Source organism: Capra hircus, chromosome 19 (assembly GCF_001704415.2).
Source record: "Capra hircus breed San Clemente chromosome 19, ASM170441v1, whole genome shotgun sequence".
Classification (NCBI taxonomy): Eukaryota; Metazoa; Chordata; class Mammalia; order Artiodactyla; family Bovidae; genus Capra; species Capra hircus.
The window spans coordinates 35,733,327-35,754,752 of record NC_030826.1 but is presented as its reverse complement, the minus strand read 5'-3'; the positions used below and the strand labels follow the sequence as shown (position 1 = coordinate 35,754,752).

Genomic DNA, 21,426 nt, shown 5'->3' with positions numbered 1-21,426 from the left:
GGGAAGCTGGCTCGGAGATCTAGTGGCGCCTTTTCCATTGCTCTTCCTCTTTTCCAGGTGGGGAACTTGGGACTTCTCTTCATGTTGTTGTTTTTCATCTTTGCAGCTCTGGGCGTGGAGCTCTTTGGAGATCTGGGTGAGTTGGGGTAGGGAGGGCAGAGGAGCCAGGGTTGGGGACTCAGGGACTCCTGGGCTAACTCAAGCCTCTCTCCCCTTCCTTCCTCCTCAGAGTGTGATGAGACACACCCCTGCGAGGGCCTGGGCCGGCATGCCACCTTTCGGAACTTTGGCATGGCCTTCTTGACCCTCTTCCGAGTCTCCACAGGTGACAACTGGAACGGCATCATGAAGGTGAGAGCCCCCACAGTGAGGCCCCTCCCAGGGCTGGCTCTGGCCTCGAGGAGATGGCCCCACTTCTTGGCTCAGGTTGAACTCGATGTCAACAAAAGCATGTAACCTTCTAGCCTCCATGCTGGAACACTCCGGGACTCCCTCTCCCCAGGACATCCTCTAACTCACACCTCCCAGGACAGTGGCTAATGCTCTCCTGCCCCTCAGACACCAGCTCTCCCTCCTCCTGCCCTTCCTTGTCCCCTGCAAAGCTCTGTGACACTGGAGACCTGACTTCCTGTGAAAGCTCTGTGCACTGTCTTCCCAACCTCACTCTCCCAACCTGCCTCCCCAGGACACCCTCCGGGACTGTGACCAGGAGTCCACCTGCTACAACACGGTCATCTCCCCCATCTACTTCGTGTCCTTCGTGCTGACAGCCCAGTTTGTGCTGGTCAACGTGGTCATTGCCGTGCTGATGAAGCATCTGGAGGAGAGCAACAAGGAGGCCAAGGAGGAGGCCGAGCTGGAGGCTGAACTGGAGCTAGAGATGAAGACGCTCAGCCCACAGGCCCCCTCACCACTGGGCAGCCCCTTCCTCTGGCCTGGGGTCGAGGGCCCCGGTAGCCCTGGCAGCCCCAAACAGGGGGCCCCACATGCCACACCCCACACTGGAACAGCCTCCCACTTCTCTCTGGAGCACCCCATGGTGAGCAGAGATCCCCCCTCCGCCTCTAGAGACAGGTGCTGTGGGTGCTCAGTTGGTGGGTGGCATACAGGGAGTGGGCAGCAAGCAGACCCTAGGGCTCCTCCTGAATCATCTGACCCTCCTGCCTCGATGTGGAGAGGTAAGCAGGCCCTAGCCTGTCCCCAGAGATGGCTGCCCACACTTGCAGCGTGGGGCCGCCCCAGCAAGCCACTGGCACACTTGCTGGCTCATCTGTCCCGGTGCCTCCAGCTTGGCTGGGACTTCCCTTCCTGGCTTTTAGGTTCAAGGTCATTTTCTGTTTCCTACATGTTTCTCTCTTACCCTTGCCCTGATTCTGCCAAACTTCCTTCCTCCCTGACCCTCAACCTGCCTGAGGCCATCTCTCAATCTTTCTTCCTGATCTTTTCTTTCTTTCCCTTTCTCTCCCTCTGGGCGCCCCTGTTTTCCGTCTCCTATCTCTCCGTCCTCCTCCCACACCTGTCTCTTGCCCACCTTCCCCACTGCCCCCTTTCTCTCTCTCTGTTGTTACTGTTACGTGTGTGCGTGCATGTGTGTACATATATGTGACCTCCTCTTTTTCTCTGTCTCTTCTCAACCCCTGCCATGACACTTCCCATCACTGCTCCTGTGACCCTCACTCCCCTGACTCTTTGGCTCCCCTTATGGGCTGGTCCTCCCCAGGACAGACAGCTGTTTGACACCATATCCCTGCTGATCCAGGGCTCCCTGGATGGGGAGCTGAAGCTGATGGACGAGCTGGCAGGCCCAGGGGGCCAGCCCTCTGCCTTCCCTCCTGCCCGCAGCCCAGGCGGCTCCGACCCACAGGTTACTGTGTCCCTGTGCTGTGCCCCTTCCCCTGACTGTGCTGGGCTGTGCCATGCTGCGCCATGCTTCTGGGGAGGTGGGGCTCTTTCCTGCCCACTGGGTGTCTGGGGAAAGGACAGCTTTACTTCAGCTGAACTGGGCCTGGCAGGAGGTGGCCAGGGGTTCTTCAGGCTGAGATCCACCTCTGGAACACATAGTTGGAAGGTAGGGATGCCGAGATAACACTTCTGAGGGAGAAGAATAGATGGAGGAGGGGTTTGGAGAGGGCAATCTTAAGAAAGAACCTGGAAGAAAAGAGGAGCAGAAGACAAGTTGTCAGTGGGTTAGCAGATGGTCAGAGTGATGAACAAGATCCAGGAGAGAGGTGCTCTGGGGGTGAGTGCAGGTGGCCAGGGGGCCCACTGAGGGACATGTCTTAGGCCACAGTCTGCTTCTTTTCTGTACCCACTGCCCTCCCCACTAGTTCTGTGTGGCAGCCTTTTAAGCTATGGAAACCGCTGGGCATGGTGGATGCTATCTGTAGCCTATGGCTTCTGACCTGGCCCTGAGAGGGGATGGAAGGCTCCAGTCAGGAGTGGGTTCAAGGACCTTGTTTGAAATAAGACTTGGCTTCTTCCCCAAGCCTTGCATCTTCCCACAGCAGCACATGCTTTTCTCCTCCAATCCCATCTCAGTGCAGTCTTCTGCTTCCTGGGGTCCTCTTCCTTCTCCTCCTGGGACCCGTCTCGCCACCTTTGACCCCCTCCACTTGGAGGTGCACCCTAAAGCCCTCCTCCTAAGTCACGGACTGCAGGAAAGTCCCTGGTAGACCCAGAGTGGAAGCAAGGAGACAAGTTTCAGCTGAAAGCCTAGTGTTCCATGGGCCATGATGGATGATGGGCTGGGCAACCAGGTTCCCAGTACCTGGGACACCTGTTAGCCTGATCAAAGAAATGGACGTTGATCCTTAAATAGGAAGAGACCTTGCTCTAGGGTTCCTGACCTCTTCTTGGATTCAGGCTCAGATAGACTATAGGGTCCTGAACCTGGCAGTGACCTAGAATGATCCCTGAGAGATCAAGTCCATTCTTGAGTCCTCTCATCCTGAAGGAAGGTCATGGGGAAAGGTGCTGGGGGAGAAGAAGATGTTGAGAAGGTGACCAGGCAGTCAGCTCATCTGGGAGGCATGGCCCCACTCTCCTCCAGGGTCCTGCAGGCACTGAAGCCCAGCTGCAGATCCCAGGTGAGCCAGCCAGATGGGGTACTAGCCCAACTGAGTGTGCCCAATTCAGGCCAGCGACAGGAGAGCCCTCCCAGAACCCAGGCTGGAGAGGGCAGGTGGAGGAGGGCCCAGGAGGGGAGATGCCAGAATTCGAGGGCAGGCCAAGTCCTGCCAGGCTTTTGGAAGCAGAGGGAATAGGCAGAAAGCGGCCGTCAGGCTGGCAGCTTTGTCCCCAGCACGCCCTACGCTGCTCTGTCTTGCTGGGAGCAGAGAGGCGCTTTGCGGGCCTTTCTTCTTCTTCTTTTTTTTTTTTCTGGTATCTTCTTTATAAGAGTCAGAAGCCCTCCCAGCTCCCTGCTCCCTCCCTGGATGGTGGTAATGTGGGAGGGGCTGTCAAGATTCCTGCAGCATCTTTAGAGCGCGTTTCCCTGTCTCCTCGCTTTGTCAGTTGCTCCAGCTCTTTCCTGCCTGTGCAGCCTCTCTGATCAGAGCAGGGGTTTGAAATGGGGGGAGGGGGGGTGCTCTCAGTTTACTTGGGAAGGGGGTGGGAAGAGAGAAAGGAGGGACCTTCTCCTTATGCTCTGTGAACAACGGGAAGAGGGACTCTGTGTGTGTGTGTGCGTGTGTGTGTGTGCACATGTGAGAGTGCGCACTGTCCTGGTTTCTTATGCCTGATCATCTCTCTCCCTGTCTAGATCCCTCTAGCTGAGATGGAGGCTCTGTCTTTGACGTCAGAGATTGTGTCTGAACTGTCCTGCTCTCTAGCTCTGACGGATGACTGTTTGCCTGATGACACTCACACACTCTTACTTAGTGCCCTGGCGAGCAATGTACATACACACAGCCCCCACTGCTCCCCAGCCCCCCAGGGGCGGGCTGACTGCAGGGGCTCCGGATCCCTTCCCCCTCACTCTGCCGCCAGCCCTACCCAGAGGCAGCACTTAGTGCCCCAGGCTTTACTAAGGTCCCCCACTGTGGACAAAGAAATTAAGTAAGATTCAACTGGGGCCTTGCCCAGAGGGCCCAGGGGCAGCAGTTGTGAAAGGGTTAATCCGGATACCCAAGAGGGACAGAGCTCAAAACAGAGGTGTTATCAGACAGCTGACCAACGTGCCTGTCTGGCCACAGAGTTGGTTTTTGAATTTGGAGCCCCGTGCAGGCCAGCCCTCCCCGTCCCTGCACCCCTCCTTCCCACCTCCCCTTCCCACCTCCCCCCAACATGAGCCATTCACCACCACACAGTGGGTGAGAGGCACATCTCTGCTGCTACCATTATGCCCTTCTCCACCCAGTGGGGGGGAGGGTGTGTTCCTGTCTCCCCTGTCACTGTCCCTGGGTGTCCCCACGTCCAAAGGGGCTTCTTTGTGTTCTGACAGCTTCTCCACTTTTACCTGGCTCTCCCATCCACATCTAACAGTGAGCAGCCCCCTCCTCCCTACCTTCCCCTCCTCTTGGGACTTAAGGAGGGACAGGGGCCCATTTCTCACAGCAGGGCTCTGTTGACCACTGATTCGGGGTCCCTGGGGGTCTTGGAGTGGTTGGCAGAAGTGGAGCCTGGGGCTGAGAGAGGAAGCAGAGGATCCAGACTGTTTTCTGACAGTCATTCTCAGGCCTGCTGGGACTACTTACCTGGCTGAGTCTGCAAGGGGGCAGGAATCTATGGCCTCTCTGAGAACTAGGAGTGGACATGAGAACTAGAGATGGAGAAATCTCTTGGGAACAAATTTTGTTTCCCTCCGTCTGGGGTCAAAAGCTGATGACTGCCTTTCTTTGAAATTCGATTTAAAAAAATCCACTCTCATTCTAGTCTGTCCACTAAGGGAGGACCTGAGACCATGGTATCCAGGCCTTGCTCACCACCCACCACCTGCCAGAGTCATTGTTTAATTAAAGAGAGGTGGGGCGGTGGGTAAACCAGCTGTGACCCATCCCCTTAGTGTTCATCCATCATTCAGCTCACATTAACCCAGCCCTTGTCTAGTGCTGGGTGCTGCGGCTGCGTTAAGAACTGGATGATCAAACAGCCTCTGTTCTGCAGGGAGTCTCTGGCTGCCTCCTCTTCTGCTCATTGGGAAGGTCCTCCCCGACTCATCAATCCCCCCACAGCCCCAGCACAGTAATTGAGATAGGGAGTACGTGCGTGTTAAGTCGCTTCAGTCATGTACGACTCTTTGTGACCCTATGGACTGTAGCCTGCCAGGCTCCTCTGTCCACGGGATTCTCCAGGCAATCTCCAGGTGGGATGCTGAGGGCGGCTGGTGCTGTCAGCTTTTAACTCTTCACTGTGCAGCTTCAGAGCCTCTCAGTGAGGCCTTGAGTATGAGCTCTTGGGCTGCCTGCAGGGCTGGGGGCTGGGGGCTGCTCTCCTTCCTTTGAACACCTCCTCACCTCTCCGTCATCCCCAGTGGGAAGCTCCAAGATGTAATATGAATAGTTTTCTGGGGGCAGGGCATCCTCCTACCCACTTCCTCTGTGTTTGGAAGGCTCATCCATGTGTCTGGTCCTTCTCCCCAACCACATCCTTCCCATCCCCACCTTGTCCAGGGAGGGGATGGGGGCCAGGGTCTGGATGGGGCGGTGGGCTTCTGAGTCCCATCGCCGAGCTCTGCCTCAGCCACCCAATCTGATGCCCCTCTTCCTCCTACTTCCCCCTCCGCCCCCCGCACTGTTCCTTTTGCAGATGGAGTCCCACCCTGAGGAGGTGCCCGTCATGCTGGGACCAGATCTGCTGACTGTGCGGAAGTCTGGGGTCAGCCGAACGCACTCTCTGCCCAATGACAGCTACATGTGCCGGGATGGGAGCACTGCCGAGGGGTCCCTGGGACACAGGGGCTGGGGGCTCCCCAGAGCTCAGTCAGGTACCAAGGCTGGGGGCAGGCCCACTTGGCTCACACTGGGAGATCCGTCCTTGCCTAAACTCAGTCCTGCCCTCTGGAAGGAGGGGTACTGAGGCAGCCAAAGAGGCCTCTCCTACCTCTGAGGAGCCCCCAGCCTGGAGGGGTCAGCTGCCCCTGCCTGAGGAAGCTCCCAGCCTGAGGGGAGCGGCTTTCAGTCCAGGGTGGGGATGGGGTGGTGAAAGCACCAGCTGGGGGAGAGTGGACAGGGGGTGGGAGGGGCTCAGGTGGGGGCCAGCACATTGACTGTCCAGGTCTTTTCTCCCCCCACCACCTCCCCTCACAGGCTCCATCTTGTCCGTCCACTCCCAGCCAGCAGACACCAGCTACATCCCGCAGCTTCCCAAAGATGCACCCCATCTGCTCCAGCCCCATGGTGCTCCCACCTGGGGCACCATCCCCAAATTGCCCCCACCAGGCCGCTCCCCTTTGGCTCAGAGGCCACTCAGGCGCCAGGTGAGCTGGTACAGTGGGTGGGCAGGGGCTGGGGCTGGCCTCTCTGCTGGGAATCCTAGGCTGTTGGTGATGATGAGGCTTGCCACTTCCATTCTCCCAGCAAACATTTATTGTGTGCCAGTGATGTGCCAGACTGAGTTCTAGATGCTGGGGACACAATTCTAGGCAAAGCAAAGTGGTCTGTGTCCCCTTGGGGACGCAGAAGAAGCCAGAGACCAGAGGGGGTCATGGTTGTCCAGACACATGTCAGGTTGGAGATAGAACCTGGGTCTCTGGATTCCCTGTCCATGGGCAGAGCTGCCCAGCAAGTCTCTGTCCTTGTAGACCTAGCTAAGGGGCACAAGGCATGTTTTGGGTGTCTCCACTTTTGGTGACCCCCAGGGCCCAGCTTCCAGATCCCACAGAACAAAGGAGCACAGAACAAAGGCTCGGGTAGCCAGGTGAGGCCTGTCTGCCCCCCCTGTGACAAGGCCGCTGCTCATGCTCTGTGTCCCATGTGTGAGGATAGCTACGTGAGCATCTGCTTTAATCCGTCACCTTTGGGAGCAGGCACAGTCCTCAGCGGCTTCGCAAGTATTCCCTGAGCAGCCCCCATGTCTGGGCACTGGGGACAAATGAGACAACGCCTGCCCTCTGGAGCCCATGGTACAATAGCAGAGACAAATACCCCATCAGGTCACTGCAGCAGCAGGGTGCGCACGCGTGTGGTGCAGCAGAGAGCAGAAGAGGAAGGAGTCAGTTTTACTTTGGGGTAAAGATGGTCAGATATTACATCACAGGGTACTTGAGCCCGTAAAGTCAAAGGATGCTTGCCATTTGGGAAGCGTATGTAAGGCCAAAGAAATAGCCTGTGCAGAGGCTAGGAGGTGTGAAGGAAACAGCGAGGGAGCAGGGCTGGCCCAGCGCTTTCTGGGATCACATGGGTTGGGAGCTGCCTGGAGCAATTCCTGCAGGCCTGGGGTGGGGACACAATGGACAACAGAGAGCAAACAGTGCATGACCCCTATCTCCCAGGAAGAGCAGACACTGAGAACCCCTGCTTAGGGTGGTCCTGCAGCTCCATGGAGGGGAAGGAGGGGTTGTCTGACCTGCCAGGTGGGGCAGTTCATGGGGGAGAGGAAGCCTGCGGGCTGAGCCCTCCCCCCACCCCATACAGGCAGCAATAAGGACGGATTCGTTGGACATTCAGGGCCTGGGCAGCAGGGAAGACCTGCTGTCAGAGGTGAGTGGGCCCTCCCCGCCGCTGGCCCGGGCCTCCTCCTTTTGGGGCCGCTCCAGCACCCAGGCTCAGCAGCATTCCCGCAGCCAGAGCAAGGTCTTGAAGCACGTGCCCCCGTCAGCCCCCTGCCCAGGCCCAGAACCCAAGTGGGGCAAGGGCCCACCAGAGACCAGAAGCAGCTTAGAGCTGGACACGGAGCTGAGCTGGATTTCAGGAGACCTCCTGCCCATGGACAGTCAGGAGGAAGCCCCGTCCGCACGGGACCTGAAGAAGTGCTACAGCGTGGAGGCGCAGAGCTGCCCGCGCCGGCCGGCGTCCTGGCTGGATGAACAGAGGAGGCACTCCATCGCGGTCAGCTGCCTGGACAGTGGCTCCCAGCCCACCCTGGGCCCCGATCCCTCTAGCCTTGGAGGTCAGCCTCTAGGGGGAGCTGGGAGCCGGCCCAAGAAGAAGCTCAGCCCACCCAGCATCTCCATAGACCCCCCAGAGAGCCAGAGCCAGGGCCCTCGGCCCCCACCCAGTCCTGGTGTCTGCCTCCGCCGGAGGGCTCCGTCCAGCGACTCCAAGGATCCCTTGGCCTCTGGCCCTCCCGACAGCATGGCTGCCTCACCCTCCCCAAAGAAAGACGTGCTGAGTCTCTCTGGTTTATCCTGTGACCCAGCAGACCTGGACCCCTGAGTCCTGCCCTACTCTCCCACTCACCTCTCTCCACTGGGTGCCAAATCCCAGCTCCTCCTCCTGGGCTGTATTCCTGAAAGTTTCCAAATGGACACCGAGGAGGTGCTCCTCCTTGCCTCGGCGACGCTGGGCACCAGCAAGCAGTTTCCAGAGTTAGCAGCCGCAGCCCCGGCTCTGGACAGCCCTGGCCCCCTTGGCTCCAAGTGGAGAGAGAGGCCCAGCAGAGCTGAGGTTCCCGACACCAGGAGCTGTTGGGAGAAAGCAATACGTTTGTGCAGAATCTCTATGTATATTCTATTTTATTAAATTAATTGAATCTAGTATTTGCGGGATGTACGACATTTTGTGACTGAAGAGATTCCTTCCCTTCTGCTTTTATGTGTCTCAGAATATTTTTGAGGCGAAGGCGTCTGTCTCTTGGCTATTTTAACCTAAAATAACTAGTCTAGTTATGTTCCCTCTTCTTGCAAAGCACAAGCTGGGATCGAGAGTGCACTACAGCCTTGACGGGGGCCCATCTTCAGTGGAGAGCAAGAACCATTTTGGAAACTGTAATGTAACTTATTTTTTTCCTTTAATCTTGTCATCATTTTCTGTAGGGAAAAAAAAGAAAAAATTTTACAAATGAAATGGAACCTTTTTATATATACATACATACATATCTATATCTATAATAAAGTAATTTTCCAAAATAAAAAGTTAATCACGGTCCAGAGTAAAAGCCAAAGAGACAGAGTTAGGTATTTCCAGATGGCACTGGACAAAGATTCCTGGAGATGGGGAGTGGGTGGTGGGGAGGGAAGGGGTCAGAGCTGCGTGTGTGTGTGTGTGTGTGTGTGTGTGCACGCATGCACACACAGTACCCAGAGAGAGAGAGAGAGAGAGAGAGGATACAGCCTGGCCGCCTAGGGGTGAGGGAAGAGAGAAGCCCCTCTGTTGGTGGCAGGCTGGACAAGCAGGGTATACTCCTGCTTCTATCAAAGCTTTATCGCTTCCTTTTAGCCAGGCAGCTCTGTGAATGTGAGTGATGCCAGATTAACTCTTCTTTCTGCTGACAGCTACCAGCCCCACATTGAAAGCTGGAAATTGGCATAATGAAGCTGTTTTTGTTTAATGAGGCTGACGGAGGCTGGGGGAGGTGTCTCAGCTGCTGTAATGGGGATTCAAGGGGTGCTTTCAGGGAGGAGGCAAGTGCTTCTGAGTTTTCCTTCCTCAGGCTTCAGCCAGGGTGATCTGAGTGGTCTGGGCTTCAGCCTGTTGCCCTGAGGGGGTTGTGGGGTCACCAACAGGGCCCTGGCACTGCAGGCACTGCCCCATCAGGGCTGGCAATGGGATTAAGCTATATAAACAGTGAGCTACTCCCTCCTAAGATGAGGGGCCAGGGCTGGGACCTCAGTGGAGATGATAGGGAGATGGCCCCCTGGGGGGTGATAAATGAGCACGTCAAGGTGTTTACACTGGCTGCTGCTGCCTGCCCAGTGGGAACCCTTGAGGAGGCGGGGTGGGGAGCTGGGGGGGCCGGGGGGCTGAAGGCAGCCAGGCAGTCTGCGGGAAGAGGTGGGGAGGAGGAGGTGCCAGCAGATAGCCCAGAACCTCCTTTCTGGTACTACCATAGGCAATATTCTTTTGTCTGAAACAAAATAGTGTCATCGTGCCAAGGGCACTAATCACAGGCTTACCCAGGCTGTCCCTGCCAGCCACCTCCAAACATCTGCCCCAACCCCAATCCCTTGAATACCCCTAACCCTTTACCCCAGCACCTTCAAACCCCAGGACTCTTGAAACCTGAAAGGCAGCTCGGGCTTGGCAGCACTCACCCACATCCCGCATCGGAACCTGGGGTCCCGGTGAGGTGGGGGAGGCTGCTGGATGGTTGGACCCGGAAGTTTTGTCCAACCCAGTATTTTCTAAGCGGGTGAAAGTTTTTCTAACTGCTCTTTTGGGCAGAAATAATACCACTCCTTGACGCAAACACCTGGTTTCATCCTCTTAGGGTGTGCAGTAGCATAAAACCCTTTTTCCTCTGGGCTCTGGGGATGGGGAGATGGGGGTTGCATGTAGGAACTGCCTTTTTTTAGAAAAAAAAAAAAAAAGCAAATCTACACAAAATTCCTAGAGTTTTGTCACCTAGGTCTGTAGATTAAGCTTTTATATTTTGGTAGCATTCTGTAGCTGTCTATTCCTTAATGAGGGTAGGCGATTTGGGGAGGATGTTCTGGGGTCTTTTTTTCTTCTAATGGGTATTGGAATCTGGGTCAAGGTGAAGCCAGAGAATTGGGCTGCTTCTCCCTCCCCTCAATCCCAGACTTCCCAACCATCCCCTGCCCCCAGGGCCCCTCAGAGTCAGAGTGAATATTTCAGGGGAGAGAATTGTGGCCTCCCTGCCAAAAATGTAAAATCTTTATCAGCGATGAAAGCTGTTGTGTCTCATTAAAAGGGTTCTGAAGTAGAAATAATGACACGGCTGAATCTTATTAACAGTATGTTATTAACAATCTTAACAACAAGGATGCTAATCGCATGATGCTTGTCTGGATGGTTATTTGATTCTGCTCTAGGGTACATCGGGGGTGGGGAGTGGAGGAGTCTGAAGGAGGCTAGGATGAGGGGCTGGTGGAGGCAGCAGGCCTTGGACTAGGGCCTCCAGGACAGGGTTAGAATGGCCAGGAGCTTCGGGGATGTGAGGGCTTTGGGAGGTAAGAAATCTACTTCTGGCACTTCTACTTCCAGCCTTCTCCTTGTGGGTTCAGAAGAAATTGTGTTAACAGCTGCAGGCCCCCATCTCAGGCTTGGCTGCCTCTTTTTCCTCCACCTCAAGGTCCAGGGAAAGGTCTATCTAGGGGCGGGAGGACAAGGAAGAGCAAGCAGAGTGAGCGCTAAAAATGAATCCGAGACTCATCTGTAGCCTCTCACCTACTTCTCACAACACCCTAGCAAGCAAAGGACCACCGCTATCGTTTTCCCATGAGGCAATGGGTTCAGAAAGGTTTCAGTGACTTGCCCAAGATCACGCAGCCAGGGGATGGCGGAACTGAGGTCTGAATCTTTATCTGGCCAACCTCTAGACCACTGACTTCACACTACCCCAGCCTCTGTCCCAGTGCGGAAGGTATGGGACATGGTGTGAGGTGTCCTAATCAAAAAATGACTTGCCAGGGAGGACTTTCCCAAAGCAGTCACGTTTGTGTTCATGAAAATGTACTCCTGCACTCCCAGTTTGGTGTCCTCACAGTAAACTGTGGAGAGTTCTGAAAGAGATGGGGATACCAGACCACCTGACCTGCCTCTAGAGAAATCTGTATGCAGGTCAGGAAGCAACAGTTAGAACTGGACATGGAACAACAGACTGGTTCCAAATAAGAAAAGGAGTACGTCAAGGCTGTATATTGTCACCCTGCTTGTTTAATTTGTATGCAGAGCACATCATGAGAAACGCTGGACTGGAAGAAGCACAAGCTGGAATCAAGATTGCCGGGAGAAATATCAATAACCTAAAAAAAAAAAAAAGAAATATCAATAACCTCAGATATGCAGATGACACCACCCTTATGGCAGAAAGTGAAGAGGAGCTAAAAAGCCTCTTGATGAAAGTGAAAGAGGAGAGTGAAAAAGTTGGCCTAAAGCTCAACATTCAGAAAACGAAGATCATGGCATCCGGTCCCATCACTTCATGGGAAATAGATGGGGAAACAGTGTCAGACTTTATTTTGGGGGGCTCCAGAATCACTGCAGCCATGAAATTAAAAGACGCTTACTCCTTGGAAGAAAAGTTATGACCAACCTAGATAGCATATTCAAAAGCAGAGACATTACTTTGCCGACTAGGGTCCATCTAGTCAAGGCTATGGTTTTTCCAGTGGTCATGTATGGATGTGAGAGTTGGACTGTGAAGAAGGCTGAGCGCCAAAGAATTGATGCTTTTGAACTGTGGTGTTGGAGAAGACTCCTGAGAATCCCTTGGACTGCCAGGAGATCCAACCAGTCCATTCTGAAGGAGATCAGCCCTGGGATTTCTTTGGAGGGACTGATGTTAAAGCTGAAACTCCAGTACTTTGGCCACCTCATGAGAAGAGCTGACTCACTGGAAAAAACTCTGATGCTGGGGGGTATTGGGGGCAGGAGGAGAAGGGGACGACCGAGGATGAGATGGCTGGATGGCATCACGGACTCGATGGACGTGAGTCTGAGTGAACTCCGGGAGATGGTGATGAACAGGGAGGCTTGGCGTGCTGCGATTCATGGGGTCGCAAAGAATCAGACACGACTGAGCGACTGAACTGAGGCTTAGAGAAGCCCATAGCCCTCCACCTTGTGTGGAGAGAGGCCTGACCACAAGGGAACGTGTCCCTCAGCTCCAGGTGCCTGGCCAAGAGCTGGCCAAGGCTGGCTCTGCGATTTCGCAGTTTCCCAAGCGCCGCCTTTCCCTAGTGTGATGTTGCTCTTGAAGCTCAAGGCGCCTGCTCCCTCCTCCTCCTCCCACCCTCTCCTTTGTCTCCTCCTGCCCTCTCCCCTGCCCCACCCAGACCTCTCCCACTTTCCAAACATTGTCACCTCCATGTCACCCTTAATCCCCACCCATCAGAGCCCAGTGCCCCATGACCTCCTCTCTTCCTCTCACCTTTCCTGGGGGGGCGGGGGGGAGCTGGGTGAAGGGCTGTCGACAGCAGGGCAGTGAGCACCTTCGCCTGTGGCACCTTGGTGCCCCTTCTGTAGAGGCACCTGGCCAGGAAGAGGACACCAACACTGATGGTCACCGTCTCCAAACAGGGGCTGTGCACACCCGCCATGGGAGCAAACAGGCTTGCGGGCCAGTGAAGGACTCGCCTGTGCCTGGGGAATCGCAGCCTTCGGAGTGCTGAGCCCACGGTGCCCTGTGATCCCAGCCCACAGCCAGCGGACCCAGGACTAACCCAAGATAATGGTTTCCAGGAGGGGAATTAATTCTCAAAAGCGAGTTTAGGTGTCAATGGGTGCCCTGCTCTGAGGACACAGCAAGGAAGATCAAGGAGGTGGTGGCTCCAGTGAAAACCCAGGAGGGGATTCTGCTAAGAAATGTTGCAATTCTGTGTGTCTTAGCCCTGGGCCAGGTGTGGAAGCTGCTGACTGTGGCTCACGGAGCTAATTAATTCTTCTTGCTTTGAAAACTCCTGAAGCGGGCACAGCAGCCAGGGCTCACACACCTGCCAAATCAGAGCAAAGTGCAGAGTGGGAGCACGAGGCCTCCTTGCAGACTCCACAAGTAGGGCCAATGTAGGCCCCACCAGGCTGGGGTCTGGAGGAATGAGGCCCCGCCCCCCACACACAGGAAAAGAAAGCTGCAGTTTGAGAGTTGGAGGTTGGTTTGGGGTTTGGGGGTGCTCCAAGCCTTCAAGAAGTCATGGGGGGTAAAGAAAACAAGCAGTGAGTGGAGGGGAGAACTGGCAGCTTTCCTGCTCTAACGCCTTCCCCCGTCCCATCAGTTCCTACTGACGCTCCCTGTTTGCAGGATTTCCTGTCTCTGGGTCTCCCTGACACCCACTTGCTCTGCTTTCTTCTCTCTGCTGTCACTGCTGCTCAAAGCTATACCTTGCAATTATCTTATCTTTCCATCTTTCTGCCAGGAAATTCCCGATGCTGCGTTCCCCTGGGATGCTCGCTGGCAAGGGAGACGAAGCATACTCTCTGTGCATCCTGCCTGGAGCTGCAGTCAGCTGGGGAGAGGGGATGGGGCTGGAGCCATTCAAGCTGGGGGAGGTTCAGTCCCGCTCTATGCTGCCGCTCAACCCATAGGTCTTTACTGCTCCTCTCAGGAGCCTCAAGCTGGAAACATCTTGGGTCTGAAAACTCCGAAGAAGAGCAGGCAGTGTTCACTGCTGGGACTGCAGCTAATGCTACAGCAGCCTTGCTACTGATGACCTCTTCTAAGGACACAGGATTACTGTTTGGTCAGTCGACAAGTATTTCCTAAAGACCAACTTTGCCAGGCACTGTCCTGGGTGCTGAGGATATAGTGATAAACAAGATTATCCTTGGGAAGCCCCTGGCAATCCAATCGTTAGGACTCCATACTACCACTGTAGGAGGGACAGTGCTTAATCCCTGGTCAGGGAACTAAGACCCTGCATGCCATGTGGCCAAAAACAAACAAAAAACAAACAACATTATCTTTAAGATGTTCACAGTCTTTTGGGGGAGATAAGCAAGACAATCAGTATAGAGTACAGGGAGGGAGGGCTGTGCAGAGAAAGGATCCCTACTCAAGACTGGGGCGGGGGAGGTTCAAGGAAGGCATGAGGGAATAGGGCTTGAGTAAAATCTTTAGGGATGAGTAGAATTTGTCAGGTGCAGAAAGGGAAGTGAGACATAGGGAGGAGAGTATGCCAAGCAGTCTTGAGGGGGATACAACAGTGAAGGACACAGGAAATTTATCCTGCCCAGAGGATGCATGGAAATAGCCCAGCATTCAGGAGACATGGAGCTCATCCTGACTCTGCAGGACAAAAGGAGGGCCTCAGTTTTCTTGCTTTGGTGAGAATGACCAGCTGCTTAATGCCTAGGAATATTGTGGCTGTTATTCACTGGTTTTGTGAAAGGAGCCACACTTCATGAGAGGCCAGGAAGGGCAAACTCCCAATGAATGCCTCACGAGAGGGGAGGAAGCAAGGATTGCTAGGTGTCCCACTATGATCTCAATCTTGGAGGCTCCCACCCAATGCCACAGGCTAGGGAAAGGCTCTCCAGTAGCAAAATGGGAAGGCTGGGGCCGGAAGGGATGGTGCTGCAGCCACAACGCTGAAGGCAGGACGCAAGCGTCCCAGTCTAAACTAGAGGAAGGGTTGGTGGAGGATTCCCAGCTGCTCCACGTAGAAGCCTAGATCAGCAGGATGGAAAGACACTCTAGATGGCATCTTGTCCAAGTTGCCCAAGAAACTGAGTCCCAGGGATATCAAGGGGCTTGTCACACAGTATACTAAAGATTCTACCCAAGGTGCGGCAGGGGGTGGAGGTAATACCGTCAATCTCTGCCCTTGGGAACCTCTCAGACTGGCAAAGAAGACTGATTCTTCACAACTAAATATAACCCAAGACAGACTGTGACAGGAGTGTGAAAACTCTGCAGAGACCTGCCCAGAGATGGAGGGGGCTGGGAGACTGGGTGAGTGGGGGCGGGGGACAGACAAAGGGCTAAGAGGACTTGCCCAGTGGCAGGGGAGAGGCCCCAGTCTCCTGCCTGGGGAAAGGGGAGTCTTGTCCACCCTGCTCCCACCTCCACCCCTCTCATGCTGGCTCAGATCTCTGTTCTGATAGCCCATGGCTGAAAAGACTTCCTTCTGGAGACTTCCTGCCTGCCCAGAGGGATAGGAGGCGGCTGTAGCTTCTGTGCTATCTTGCTGGCACCCATCTACACCTGTTGCTGAGCAGCCAAACAAGAAAACACTTTCTTTCAACAAGTGCAGGGAAGGGATCATCCGGGCAGATCCTACAGACAGGAACAAGGTTGGGAGGCAAAAGCAGAGAAGAGGTGCTGGTGGAACGGGAGATTCTTTCTCAACCTCAAGAGGGGTGATGAACTGGCTTCCGGGGTCACATTAGGGAAGAGAGGATGACTGGGGGAGTGAAAAATTGAGGGAGGGAGGGGTCCAGCATGGGCCAAGCTGTGGTAAGCAGGAGAAGGAGGCCACTGACCCCCCAACACATAGTACAGATGGGGAATGTGGTGACTCGGTTTTAGGAGGGATGTGCTAATGTGCGGCCCTTCCTGGAGCCTCACCTGCCCATCTCCCACCCTTACCAGGCTGAAGTGGAGCCTACTTAATGTGCCAGGAGATACGCTCCATGCTTTACATACCTTTCACATTTAATCCTCACAGTAATCCTGTGACATAGGTACCTGGATTATCCTTGTTTTACAGAAGTAGAAGTGGAGGCTGAAGCAGCTGGTGGAAAATCAGGGAGGGGCAGAACCTCAGGTGGGCAACTGTTCAAGAAAATCATGGGAAGAAGCCGCCATCTGGACTATCCTGGGACCCCCCCCCCCCAATTCTCTCTCCTTGGGTGTACACACATGCGCGACACACACACACACACACACACACACACGTGCACACTGTGTGTCGGTCTCTGCCAGTTCCCAGGTAACTCACAAGCTCTTCCCATTTCACAGATGAGGAGACTGACATTCAGAGATGAACGTGACAGGGGTTTATCCATGGAGAGAGTCCTGTTAAGTCCCTTTCCACGTTCCTTGACTCCTGGGGGCCCCTCCCCCAGCAGAGTCCGGGGGCGGGTTGGGTGTGTCCCTCTTGCAAACAGACCCAGCTCCGGCCCTAGCAGCTTCATCTCTCTGGGACTTCTCAACGCGGCGCCGGGGCCGCCTGAAGGAGTTGTCACTGTGTCAATGGCCTCCGCTCCTGTCCCCAAAACCTTCCTGGAGCCAAAGTTTCGGGGAGGCGCTGTCGCAATTCGACCCTAAGGGCCCGGGGGAAGGGCTTGCGGGGGCGGGCCTGGGCGGAACGCCGGGCGGAGGCGGCTCCAGGCGGTCGCTAGGTCTGTCTGGGGCTGGTAGGCGATAGTGCTCGCCCTCCTCGCCGCCGCGCCCGGACCTCATGGACGCTCTGTGCGGTTCCGGGGAGCTCGGCTCCAAGTTCTGGGTAAGGAGGTGTCCCCGGACTGAGGGCGCGAACTGGCTAGCCCTTACACAGCCCCGGGGAGACGGCGATGTGGTGCGGGGAGGAGGCCTGGGTGGCACCGCCCAAAGCCCGGTCCTGGTGGCCTCCCTGTCCTCCCCAGCCGCATGGCAGAGTCTGGGAAAGTCAAATACCAGGCTCCTCCAGGGCTCGGTGGGTGGCATCCTGAATTCAGAAGGTGTCCCCGCTTGCCCCCTCACCCTAGTCCCTCTCTGAGGCTGACTGCAGGGGGCAGAAGAGGCATGTCCCCATCCCCAGATGCTGATAACCCTTCAGCACCTGCCCCATGGACTAGGACTTGGATGCCACCCCCACCCCCAGACCCTGGTTGACCAGGTGCTTTGGGAGGCTGGCTGCACTGGGCTTTCCTCTCCTTCAAGGGTTCCTGCTTCTTGGAAAGAGTTCCTTCTTTTCTCTGGGCAAGAGGCACCAGAGAGCAGGCGATCCTCACTGCCCCAGCCACAGGAGTGAGAGGCAGACCTCACTCTGGAGGCAGGGCCTTCCAGGTACAGCGTATCAGGCTTTCCTGGTCCGCCCTCTCGTTTTACAGATGGGGAAAGGGAGGCCTAGAGACTTGCTCAAAATCAGTCGGTTAGAGCAGCGTAGAGCTGGGACAGAAAAGCAGGCCTTCCGCTTCACACACCAGATCTCTTTCTGAGACATTAGTCCGCTCCCCGCTAGCTCAGGTGCAGTCCGTGTAGACAGCCCGAGCTTCCTGACAGTTTTCAAAACCTGCTCCCGGCAGCTCCCTTGGTCACCATTGCCGCTCTGGGAGGCCAAGTGGTGCTGCGTCTCCATTTGACTGATGAACTCAGCTCCAGGTGGTTATCTGGGCCTGCCCAGCATAGGCCAGCCTCAGATCCAGGGCCTCAGAACCCCAGTCTCTAAATCTTTCTCCCATTTTGGTGTTCGTACAGGTGTACTTGGTGTTACATGTAACGTGTGTGTTGTCCATGGGTGGGTGCTTGTGTGTCTGTGTGTGCCTGTGTGTGCACCTCTGTGTACACAAGTGTGTGTATACAGTCAGGAACCCTACCCTTGGTCTGTGCTTGGGCTGGGCTGAGGGGAGTTACATGGATTTTTTTAAATGTGGGGCATTGGAATACCTGTAAAAAACGATTTGGGGGGATCACTCTTTTTCTCTGGGTCACTAATTGGTTCATCAGAGATGGTGTGAATTCTCTGTGGCTCTCCTTGCCCAGCCCCACTGGAACCCCATCTGTCATCCAGTCTGATCTGGTCACTTGTTACCAGATTCCAGAGATTGCTCCTTTGGCTCAGGAGTAGGCTTCCTCTCACTGCCACTTAAGCCTGGCTGATGTGGCCATGGCAGATTACAGTATCTGAGGTGGCCCAGCAGAGGACTTGTACATCAAGGGGGCAGATGTGCCCAAGCCTCAAGTGCAAGGGCCCCTTGTTCCTGGGTAGACTGTTAACCCTAAGAGCTTAGGACTCTCCCAGGAACAGGCTTTAAGGGACCAGGAGTTGGGGAACTCAGGACTCCTTTCCTGTTCTCAGGCCTTCCATGATGCTGTGGAATCCAAGTATCAGAGCTTGTGGGCTTGGAGCAGCTGGCTCAGCCCCTCATTACAGAGCTGGGGTAACTGAAGGAAGGGATTTTTCAAGGTCATAGGACAGTCAGCTACGAATTGCTGGGCTGGAAAACAGGACCCGGAGATATGGTTCTAACTTTGCCATTGCCTGACTGTGAACCTTTGGGCTTCTGGACTCCCTGGTCCCTGAATTTCCTGTTGCTTATGAGCTATGTGCGCCTCCTCTGAGAACCCCAGGGTCCATGGGAGTCAGTGCATCTATGTTAGGTCCAAGAGGTGACTCCTTTGAGGTCTCTGAGTGGATACCTCAAATGACAAGGGAACTGACCACTCCTCTTCCTGATTTCAATGTCTAAGCACCTTCCATCTTCCATATTATCTTCTTGGCTCCTGAAAGCTGTTCCAGGCTGTACCCAGTGTGGCTGGTGACTGGAGGTGGGGTGAAGAAAAAGCAGGAAGGTTCCCCGCTCATCCTCTGAGTGTTTGCAGAGCTGAGAGAAGGGGAGCAGGGTCTGAGGCCTGGAGGCTGGAGCTACAACCTCAGCTCTAGCTCAGTTACCCACAAGACGTGGAGCTCAGGGTTCCTCATTGATGCTGTGCTAGTTTGCAGCTCATACTCATCGTGTGTCAGGTATACTTGTCCCTGAACCTTTTATCTTTGAGGCCTATGGATGACCCACTTTGTTGGAAGTTGGTTCAGGGCAGCCAGAAAATACATGAGCCAAGGGTGTAAAGCAGGGGCGAGAGACATGGTTTAGGTCCCTCTGGGCCACTTGTTTATTCTACCCAGCCTTTTTGCTAGCTTATCCTCCCAGCCTGTTTTTCCACCCGTGAAATGGGGAAATAACCCATCTCCTAACTATTTCACAAGACATATGGAGATCAAATTAGAAACAGAATGTGAAATGATTTGAGAACTTAAAACTCCCTGTTGGTAAGATGTTCATGGGTCATGATATCCCTGGGAAGAGGAATAACGAGGAAAAGAGATGAGGTTAGCAGGTCTAGATTTGGGAAGACCTACAAAAAAGGGGCTGGCAAGGCCATTGGGCCAGGGGCTCCCACTGGCTGTTTCCTGGGTAATTTGTGGATAAATCCATCTGCCTTAGCCCCAGCTAAAGGTGAGAGTAGGAAGCCCAAGGGGACTCCTAACCCCGCTGGACATGTGCATGCATGCTTTGTACTCTCACACACTGTGCACTGGATGAGTGATTCATCCTTTCTTTGACTCTCTCTTACCTCTACCCGCCTTGCGATGTATTACCAGCATCCTCTGATCATGTTTGGGAGTGTGTGGAAATAAACTGCAAGAGAATGAACTGTGGCCAAGTGGCCCAGGGATCATGGATCCAGAGATGCCTCTAGAACAAAGAAGGTGGAAGTGTCCGTTTGATGCACCATGTTGCCTCCTGCCTGGAGGATTAGGGGAACACCCACGTGGTGATGAGGGTGCACAGAGCAAGGGCCTTCAGCTGTTTGCCCTAAGGAGGTCTTGACCTATTTGCAGAATTAGCTTTCATCTGATGGCTCCAGGGAGTTCCTGGGAGGCTGATGCAGGCTTAGAAATCCAACGGTCCTAACCAGGAGAGCTGTTCAAAGATGGCACTGACTGCCTGAGCAATAGTGAGCTCCCCATCACTGGGGGGCTCAAGCACAGGATTAGTAACCACTTGGTGGGGGCGGTGGAAGGAGGAAGGAGACGGAGTCCTGCCCTGAAATTCTGCGACCAGCTGGGAAGAGAGAATGTGTGGTCAATAGGAAGCTCACCAGTTCCTCCTCTGAGATTTTCAGACCTCTTTCCCTGACCCTCTCCACACTCTACACGTGCTATACTCTAGTAGCAGCTGTTGGCAGAGTCCTGAGGGTCTCCTGCTGGTCAGGCACCATTGTTCACTTTCACTGTTCCCTTGGCTGTTTACTCACCCTAGGGAGGGGCAGGGCTCTAGTCCCTAGACACTCCCTGTGTCTCCCGCTCTGTTCCAGCTAGTGCCATTCTGTTATTCACTAGCTGTGTGACTTTAGGCAAATTGCTCACCCTCTCTGAGTTCCAGCTGGGACCTCCTTCAGGTCTAGTTGCTCCGTTCTGATTCTGAGGACCTGAGCCTCAGACTCGGGGGTAGGGGGGTGGGGTTATGACTAGGCTTCTGTGGACTTTAGGGCTCTGGGATGTCAGGGTCTTCCCCAGCCTCCTCCTGGGTCACTGCACAGTCGGAATAGGCGGCCACCATAACATATGAGTAACAGAAAAGGCTCTGATTTCAATGTATTTTGATTCTCAAATGAAGATAGTAACCCCCAAAGATTTGGGAAACTGGCAGAGGCAGGGATGGCTTAGGCAGGTAGATAGGAGGTAGACACCCCTCAGCCTACTGGACACCAAACGCCACCCCCACCAGGAACCCAGTCCTCCCTGCCAAGCTAGGGGCTCTAGAATCCCTCTCTCCATCCCACCTGGGGCACCAATACAGAGCCTCTGAACTTCTGGCTCCTGGTAGAAAGATTAGGTCCCCAGGCTGGCCTCTCCCAAGCCCTGATGTCCCGGACCTGGTCTGGAGAGCTGGAGACTTAGGGCAGGAAATGAGTCAAGGAAGTGGCACTTGGGAGGGAACTTTGCCAAGCCCGCCTGCTGGTCCTCTCACCAGGAAATGACCTTGGAGCCCGGGACCAGCCCCCAGGGAGGGAGGCCCCAGTGGGGCCTGCCAGCTGACTGGCCGAGGAGGCAGGGTCAGACCACCTGGGTGGTGTCCACCCCGCCCTGGTGCGGCTGACCCAGGGGCACAGATGCAGCAGGATCCCTGTTGGGGTGGGGCCGTGAGGCTTGGATGTGTCACTGCTGCGGGCGGGGTGGGGTGGGGGGAACCTCCCCTCCCCCACCTGGAGCTGTTCCTTTTCCAG

General features: G+C 55.0%; 2 protein-coding genes and 1 long non-coding RNA gene across 19 annotated transcripts in view; 2 read left to right on the top strand and 1 right to left on the bottom strand.

The window, feature by feature from the left end:
* Nucleotides 1–9,004, top strand: part of CACNA1G (calcium voltage-gated channel subunit alpha1 G) — a 62,524-nt gene extending 53,520 nt beyond the window's left edge. For 4 of the 13 annotated variants that reach the window (XM_018064864.1, XM_018064865.1, XM_018064862.1 and 1 more), the window contains 8 exons: nt 58–136; nt 230–351; nt 686–1,039; nt 1,721–1,864; nt 3,761–3,895; nt 5,746–5,923; nt 6,246–6,415; nt 7,572–9,004. In XM_018064864.1, coding sequence (XP_017920353.1) covers nt 58–136; nt 230–351; nt 686–1,039; nt 1,721–1,864; nt 3,761–3,895; nt 5,746–5,923; nt 6,246–6,415; nt 7,572–8,312 — 1,923 coding nt within the window. In that variant the 3' untranslated portion in view covers nt 8,313–9,004. The remainder of the gene's footprint in view (nt 1–57; nt 137–229; nt 352–685; nt 1,040–1,720; nt 1,865–3,760; nt 3,896–5,745; nt 5,924–6,245; nt 6,416–7,571) is intronic. The other 9 variants (XM_018064871.1, XM_018064872.1, XM_018064869.1 and 6 more) reach the window with 5 other exon arrangements.
* LOC108638277 lies at nt 11,753–16,547 on the bottom strand. Its single transcript, XR_001919724.1, has 3 exons — nt 16,436–16,547; nt 16,141–16,228; nt 11,753–11,803 (listed from the first exon to the last, which is right to left on the bottom strand). It is a non-coding gene; the product is annotated as an uncharacterized LOC108638277 (long non-coding RNA).
* The window catches only part of ABCC3 (ATP binding cassette subfamily C member 3), a 48,602-nt gene continuing 43,965 nt past the window's right edge, over nt 16,790–21,426 (top strand). For 4 of the 5 annotated variants that reach the window (XR_001919723.1, XM_018064857.1, XM_018064858.1 and 1 more), the window contains exon 1: nt 16,790–16,942. Coding sequence is in view for 4 of the 5 variants with exons in the window: in XM_018064857.1 (XP_017920346.1) it covers nt 16,898–16,942 (45 nt within the window). In the remaining variant the exon portion in view is untranslated. The remainder of the gene's footprint in view (nt 16,943–21,426) is intronic. The other variant, XM_018064856.1, reaches the window with a different exon arrangement.